General features: G+C 46.6%; 1 protein-coding gene across 1 annotated transcript in view; it reads left to right on the top strand.

The window, feature by feature from the left end:
- LOC111812674 (60S ribosomal protein L9-like) overlaps nt 1–8,406 on the top strand; it is a 12,321-nt gene extending 3,915 nt beyond the window's left edge. The window contains exon 4 of the mRNA XM_023701485.1: nt 8,396–8,406. Coding sequence (XP_023557253.1) covers nt 8,396–8,406 — 11 coding nt within the window. The remainder of the gene's footprint in view (nt 1–8,395) is intronic.
- Nucleotides 8,407–8,706: the final 300 nt, after the last annotated feature.

The raw sequence follows: 8,706 nt of genomic DNA on the forward strand, positions 1-8,706 counted from the left end.
TTTTTTGTGGAACCGGGGATCCAACTCAGGCCCTTGTGCTTGCTAGGCAAGCGCTTATTCTACTGAGCCATCTCCCCGGGCCCCCTCATTAACTTTTGATCTCAAAGCAGAAAACGTCAACTTTCTAGTGGAGAGACCCATCAGACCCCTCCAGCACCTCATTAACTTTTGATCTCAGGTGCAGGAGGGGTCTGATGGGTCTCTCCACTAGAAAGTTGACGTTTTTTGCTTTGAAGTCAGTATTTTATAAGCAGCTACTCTGCGATTGTGTAAATCCCTCCTTCTCTCCTTCCTCCCCCCCCCCTTCTTTCTTCTACTGTGTCTCTGGGGTCCTGGGGTCTGACCCCCCTTGCTGTAAGGCTCCAACCAGACCCGCGTCCCCAGCGCCCCGCCCCCACCTGCCAACGGAGACGCTGCTCTCCGCAGGGAACCCAGCTCCGCAATGAGGCTGAGTTGTCAAGCACAGGACGTTGTAAAGAAGAGAGGACAGGACACGGAATTTTGTAAGTCCCAAGACATCTGGGGACACCTGAAAATCTACACTGGTCACTCTAAGGACTTTGCCCATGTGCCGGGTTCAAATTAAATAAGAGGCCGAGAACAGAACAGATTAAAATTTAGAGAGCCTTTTATTAGCCAGACAGGCGACTGAAGATCAGCCGCACTCCACCCAGGGAGGCGCTAACCAGCGGTGAAGCAAGGTTTGGCTGGTCTTTTAAAGCGGAAAAACCACATTCTAGTCTGCAGAAAAGATTAGGGGAGGGGGGTCCGCGAAGTTCTGAGAGAGAGGAGGAATTTAATCTTATGGGACATGACAGAACAAACAGTCTTAGCCACAGAATTTGGATGTTTGTATGTCATTTATGGAAAGCAATCAAGGTCGGGGTAATCTTATGGCTTTAGCAATTTCTCACAGTCCTAGAACATTTTTAACTAACTATGTTTACAAGAATTAGATTAGGGAGGGGAGGGAGACAGTATTAAGTTACTCATTACTAAACTGCCTTGAACAGAGGGTGAGGACACATTCCTTAGAGTAGATAACAGGAAGCACAAGGTAACCTAACAGTTTTCCGTACTGATAGCACAAAATTCAGCTGAGCCATTACAGCCCATTGAGGTGCAAGACAGCCGGAGAACTTTGACCAAAGGTGTTTACTAAAATCTCCAGGCTGGGGCGAGAGCTTAGTAGTTTAAACACCTGCCAAGCAACTGCAAGATTCTGAGTTCAATCCCTGGTACAAAATAAAAGAAAAATCTCCCCCCCTAATGTCCCCTGCTTTCTTTCAAACCTTATAAAAGGGGCCCACTTATCATTGTTCCCTACAGAAGGCCTTACTGCCCTCTGCCTGCACCAGGTATTGAACCCCTATGCCTTATGGCTTCCACAAAATCCTGTCAAGTGGTCTCTGCCTTGCTCCTTCCCTCACCCCACCTTCATTAGACTTTTTTTTTTTTCACTTTGAGATACAGTCATGAAATCACTAAGATACGTAGGGTGGGCACAACTTGTGATCCTCCTACCCCAGCCCTCAGAGTGTCAGAATTATAAGCAGGTGCCTCCACACTCGTCTTATAGATTCTGTTTCTTATCAAATTTCAAGCCAGGACTCTTAACACCCATTGATAAACCTTACCTAAATAAATTACTACTATAAAGTTTCTCAAATTGCTGTATTATCCTTTCTCCTACATTTAATGGTTGAAATTTTACTCTAAGGAGGGATCTCTTCTCTTCCTCTATTTAATTTATTTTAATTTTAGTTTTTGGTACTGGGAATTGAACTCAGAGTCTCACAGTTGCCAGGCAGGTAATATGCCGCTGAGCTACATCCATGGCCCTGTTTATTTGTTTATGTCAAGATGGATTTATGGGGGCCAGGGACATGGCTCAGTGGAATAAGCGCTTCCCTAGCAAGCGCAAGGGTCTGAGTTCAATCCCCGGTTCCGCAAAAAAAAAAGAAAAAAGATGGATTTATGTTTTCCTATTTTATCCAATGGATTATAAAGTACTACTATCATTACACTTTTGGGGTGTTTGGTTTTTGGTGGTGGTTTATTTGTTTGTTTTTAAGACAGGGTCTCACTATGTAGTATAAACTGGCCTCAAACTCACAGAGATCCTCCTGCCTCAGTCTCCCAAAAGCTGGCTTTACAGGTGCGCGTGCCACCACACCCAGTCTCAATTACTGTCTCAGCATGCCCAGGGGAGCGGGGCTGGCACAGCAGGAGCAGGGATCAAACCCCTGGCCCCTGTGCCTCCTTGCAGGCGCTTTAATCCACTAAGCTATTTGGACGGCGCACCAATGATTTTTGGAACTCCAACACAACAAAATGTTTATCCAGGGCCAAGATGGTTCAGCGGTCTAAGCACCTGCGTAGCAAACACAAGGACCTGGGGTTCGATCCCTAGTACCACATGCTATGTGGATCCCAGGCCACACTGATCACAGAAACCAGGTGTGGTGGCATACACCTATAATCCCAGCTCTGGGGAGGCTGAGACAGGAGGATCACTGTGAGTCGTAGCTGCATAGTGAGTCCCCATACCAAATAAATAAAAGTAAATAAATAAAAGATCAAAAAATATATATTAATGCTTTTCCAGCTACCTTTTTGTCATCTTCCTAGACAGCAGCCTTCTCTTGTGTGTCCAAGTGGGACTCCCCAATTGTCCTAGGCCTGAGGCGTGGCCAGGGGACTGTACAGGGGCAGCCTGGGAAGGAGAGGGGTCAGGCAAGCAGGAGGGAGAGACAGAGAAAAAGCCAGTGGGAGACGGGAGGCCAGAACGCCTCTCCTCTGTGTCTGCCACGTCCTCTTCGAGTCCCACCGGTGTGGTCCCTGGGGATTCACTGGCACAACCAGCACTTGTGTGAGTGGAACACAGGATGCTTAGTGGTGAGACACTGTCACCTCCTCAGAAGAGAGGCTGGGAGGAGGTGGCCTGTGTGAACAGAGGGAACACCCCTGGAAGGAAAGAGATGGGAAGTCCCACATTTCTGATGCGCCCTTGGCCTCCTTGCGGGGACCCACTCCCGGTCTAGAGGTACCCACCAGAGTGACTGCTGGGGACAGAGGGCCATCAATCAGCTTTGTCGCTACTAGGGGGTTACTATGGCAATAGGAATACACTGTAGGTTCTAAGAGAGGTAATTTTCTGTGAATCACTGAATATTTTTAGCCATTTTTCTTCCTGTATTGTCTCCCTGTGGCAATTGCCTCTTAATGATGGTTTGCAGCAGGACCGCACGAAGCAGCCTGTTCTCTGAAGCCACGGAAACCCCGGAGATCAGTGAGTACAAGAGGGTTGCGGCCCGTGGGCCTGAGGGCAAGCTGGTAGACAGCTGGAGGTCTCCTCTCCTGGTTAATTGGCATGGGCAACACCACAGCGAAGGAAGAGAGGTGAAGAGAATGAAAGGCCCCAGGAACGTGGTGCTCGGTGGCTCAGAAGGCGCAGCTGACATGTGCCACTCGGTCAGCATCCTACACCAGCATCCTGTACCGGGGAAGCAGAGACCAGATTTCTGAACAAGAACATTCAAGCATAGGAACATTAAAATAAATAAATAAATAAAGTCTGTACCAAGGCTGGGTCTGGTGGTATACACCTGTAAGCCCAGCACTCAGGAGGCTAGGGCAGGAGAATCTTTTCAAGTTAGAGACCAGCATGGGCTACAAAGTAAGCTCAAGGCTAACCTCAACTGCATAGTGAGAACCTGCCTCAAAAAGACAAAACAATCTGCTCGAGGCTTACTATTGTTTTTCTTTTTTCTTTTTCTTCTTTCCACCCTCGCTTTAACTCTGTGTACATGTGCATTGCCAGGGGCTGAGCACTGAACCAGGCCCTCACATAATAAGCACACACTGTGCCGCTGTGCTACACCTCCAGCCCATAATCTTACTCATTTGCTACATTATAAACTTTTAGGGAAGGACTGAGAGGAGGTGAAATAAAATCAGCCTACCTGGCTGCATACTAATACAGTCATGTCAGTTCAACTGCTTCATGGCATGAACCCATTCCGGGAGATGCCCGAGTAGGTGCCACCATCAGTGGGCAAGCACCATGCAGGGCACACACAAGCCTCCACAGCGGAGCCCACTACCCACACACACCTCATCACAGGGCCCACCGCTCCTGGGTTACACACCCGTCCTGCAAGTTACTACACTGAAGATTTAGGCAACAGTAAGGTGTGCATTTGTGTATTGAAACATAGAAAAGATACAGTGCGCTGGGCGTGGTGGTACACTCCTGTAGTCTCAGCAATTCAGAAGCTGAGGCAGGAGAATTCCTCTGAGTTCAAGACTAGCCTGGGCTACAAAGTGAGTTTAAGATCAGCCTGGCTATATAGCAAAAATCTTGTCTCAAAAAAATATTTTTTAAAAAAGTACAGTAAAAAACTACACAGGGATTTTTTAAGCTTCATTAGACTCATGGTACCACTGTCATGCATGTGGGTCACCACTGACCAAAATGTCATTGTGCCGTGCATAAGGAGGATTGTATCAGGAGTCATTCCGTTTCAGGCAACAGAAAACCCAATCTAAGCCACTTAAGCAGAAAGAGAATGCACCATATCTAATATGCAAACAATCCAGGAGTCTGAATCAATCTCAGATACAGTTGAATTCAGGAGTCAAATGACATCACCAACACATGGGATCTCTGTTATATTACAAGACTAAGTTCCACTGATACTATAGGCTTTGGGGATATCATAGCATAAGTCTTTAGTACAGTGTCAACAAAGTGTGTGGTTTTTCTCACATGAGAAGTATAAAACAAGATTATGTCTTTCTTACAAAACAAGTAGCCCAGAATAGGCACAGAAGACATTACTGCTATGCAGGAACCCAGTAATGTTATCACCTCTTCTTTTCTGTTCCACCATCTTTAGGGTCTCAAGAGAACTGGTCAAGCTCCAAGGACTCAAGGCAAAAAGAAGAGACTAGCAGTTTGTCATCATTCTTTTATCCAGAAAAGCAAATTTCCTGAAGCCCCCAGCTAACCTCAGCTTCTACTTGGTTGGATATGTTATGCCGTGTGACCAACCTGGCCACTATGGAGGCTAGGAGAGCATGTTTTTAGGTTGTTCTAGTCCCTAAAGTAGAAGGGACCAGGGCTTCTTGGTGATAGAGAGCTGTTGTTTGGTTGGTTGGTCAGTCTGGGGTTTTATGTTTTGTTTGTATTACTTTGAGGGGTTTGGGGGGTTTTGTTTGTTTGGGGGGAATGGTTGGGGATTTTGTTTTTTGAAACAGGATCTTTCTATGTAGTTCAAACTGGCCTTCAACTCATTATATGGCTGGCCTGACGCTCACTATGACCTCCCTGTCTCAGCCTTCTAAGTGCTGGGATTACAGACAAGCACTCCCATGCCCAGGTTTGGTTTGGGGTTTTTTGCACCATGCAACACTCAAAGAATCAGCCACAGCTGATGGTGTGATGGTTCTGCCTCTTTATGTAGAATCTGATCAGCTGCACCACTAGCATGTCTCAACCAAAACGGGGGAAAGCAGAGGGAAAAGGCCAAAAGCTGTCTCTTAAGGACATTATATAGAAGCTTCAGGCACCACTTTTCTTATTCGCCAGAACATGCATCACATGATCACACCTAGCTGCAAGGGAAGCTGAAAGTGTAGTACTTGGGGGGGCCATGCCTCGGTGACCTTGAATTTCCAATCCTCCTGCTTCAGCTTCCCAAGTAGCTGGGATGACAGGCATAAACCAGTGTCCTTGGTCTAAAAATTCTTGACTGTTTAAGCATTAATGAAAACATCAATTCAAATTTGGGATTGGAAAAGATCTTAGAAAGCAAAGACAGATGGAGGTGGTGGTGAACATCTGTAATGTCTGAGACAAGAGTTAAGTTCGAGCCTAGCCTGGATTCTGTAATGAGCTCAACCCCAGCCTGAATTACAGACTGAGATCCTGTCAAAACAAAGAAATAAGAAAAAAGGTGGAGGAAGAAGAAGAGGAGAACAACAACAAGAAGAAGACAGCAGAGGAGCCGACAAGATAGCTCAGTGGTCTAAAGCGCCTGCTTAGGCAAGCATGCAGGGACCATGGTTCAGTCCCTGGCACCACATGATGTGCCGGCCCCGCCCCATGGTGGGCTCAGCCACACACACACACACACACACACACACACACACACACACACAGAGAAGAGAGTAGAGACTCCACTCAGCAAATTTCTGCAGAGGAAAAATCCTCATTGCTGATTTTTTTTTTTTTTTTTTAAACCAGTGCTGGGGGTTGAACCTGGTAGAGGAAGTGGGGCGTGGCATAGACAGCTGGGGAAATGAGCAGGACCTGCTGTCAGTTATGAGATCTCAGGACAGCACCACCAGGGCTTGAACCCACAAATTTGAACCCTCAGGACTCCACATGTAGAACTTCTTATGAACTGCCACAGGGTGTGGATGACAGGAAAGGCTAGCAACCCTGGAGGCCCACCATAGTGAGTTCCCACCACAGCCTGCACTGCACTTCTGAGGCGCGGTGTGTGTTTTTTTCTTTTCCATTTTACTCTGTTTAGCTTTTGTTTTGCCAAGTTTACTCTGCCGAGCTGGTCTCTCCCATACACACTCACCCAGTGCTTTTCAAATAAACTTTTAACACCATTTTTCATTTGTCTCATCCAGTTCTTGGTTCAAGGCGGCAAAGACCCAGAACACTTCTGATTGGAGAACCGTTTCTCAAGGAACCACCTGATAAGTGCAAGGCCTTCTCACCTAGCTGTATCTCCAGCCCTTTTTTAGTTTGAGCTTGGGTCTTGCTAAATTGCCTAGGCTGGACTCTAATTCACAGTCCTCCTACCTCAGCCTCAGTGCTGGGATAACGGGTATGCATCATAAAGCCAGCTTCACTGTTGGCGTTAAAAGGGTAAACATCAAACTATATTGGAGGATTTGGAGACAGAAGGTGGGAAGATGCCACAGCTTGCCTGCAGTTCCTGCAGAGTCGCAGATAGATCACAATTATTCCCATTCTCTATCCAGAAGATTCCGGTGTTACTTAGGCAGGAAACTGATCCTTTACAGAAACAAGACGGCTACTTCCGGTAACTCAGCAAAGGTGGAGAGGATCTAGTGAACAGAGCATGCGCACTGGCTCTGCCCAGGGTCAGCACGTGGCAGGGGCACTTCTCTGGCTGTCCTTGAAACAAAATCATTTACCACAGTCACCCCCACTCACCTGGGGACTGTCCCTAACACCCAGAATGGAATGGGGCTGTCCTATTCCATTCCATAAAACAGAATGCTTTATTTGATGCCCTTGATTTTTCTTTTTAAACTTTTTGAGACTGGTTCAGTTTGAGACTCAGCAGTTCATACTGGCCTGGAGCTTGCTTTGTAGTCCTGGCTGACCTTGAACTCACCACGATCCTCCAGCTCAGCTAGGATTACAGGCCTGAGCCACCACACCAAGCAGATTTTTCATTTTTTTTAACTCTTAATATTAGTTTTAAAATAACTAATATATATATATTAGTTAACAAGATTTATCAACTGAGATATTTCACATAAAAATCTAAATTTCCTACCTCTCTCCAAAAAATCAGCCAGATGTGGTAGCTCACAACTACAGTGCCAGTACTTGAGAAGGCTGAGGCAGGATGATTCCAAGTTAGGGCCCAACCTAGGAAGTTTAACAAGATCCTATCTCAAAAGAAATTTGTTTTTTTAAACAAAATTTTAAAAAAGAGCTGGGGTAAAGGTTGGTGTGAAAATCCTGTGTCCAATCCCCCCCTGAAAAAACCCAGAACATCTGGCCCGGGTGTGCATCAACTTCCTCTCCAGCCATCCAGAATGCCTACTCTATCTATCCCATGACAACTGCTGACCCCAAAGTCATTTAGATCATGACACAAGGCTTAAAATGCACTCAGATTTACATAGTGAGGTCTATGTAATATTCAGTTAAAGTTAACTGAACTGTCAGCTCATTAAGAAAATTAATTACTGGGCCAGGGATATAGCCCCACGGCACAACACCTGCCTGGCAAGCATAAGGTCCTGGGTTCAATTTCTAGCACCAAAAAAAAGGAAAACTAATTGCTACTGGGCATGGTGGTGCCCTCTTGTAATTCCAGCACTTGGGTGGCTGAGGCAAGAGGATTCCTGCAAGTTCAAGGCATAATGGGTCTAAGGCTAGCCTTGAACTACATAGCAAGACCCTAATAGAAGGAAAAAGAGTTACTAACCAAATCAATGTCATAAATAGGATTTCACGGGGAAAGTTGTTAAGAGGGGTTCTAGCACCCCAGCAAGAAGGGTAAGTACATCCAGAAGCAGAGGCAGAGACCCTGGAGTAGAAGAGCAGGACTGCTGTGCTGGCTTTCCCCTCGCTCTTTATAAGGCCCTGAGCTTTCTCTCCCTTTCCGCTCAGGTGCCTGGTGAGGAACAGTAAGAAATCAGAGCCAGGACCTACTGCTGAGGGCTTACTGCACGCTGCTCAGACAGCAGTGTCCTAAGTGCTTTGTCCACGCCACTTCATGCCACGCCAAGCCCCAAGGTCACCCTCCCAACCCCCAGCAGGGGCTACATCTGGTAGCCCATCCAAAGTCAGGGGCAGAGCCAGGATACAGAGTCCAGACACTGCGACACAAGTCCAACCCTGTGCGCACTGCCCTGTGACGCTCACACCTGAGGAGGTGACAGAGGAATAAACAAGACACAGGACCAGATGTTTTTTATGGA

Source organism: Octodon degus, unplaced genomic scaffold, assembly GCF_000260255.1.
Source record: "Octodon degus isolate 3935 unplaced genomic scaffold, OctDeg1.0 scaffold00007, whole genome shotgun sequence".
NCBI classification, from domain to species: Eukaryota; Metazoa; Chordata; class Mammalia; order Rodentia; family Octodontidae; genus Octodon; species Octodon degus.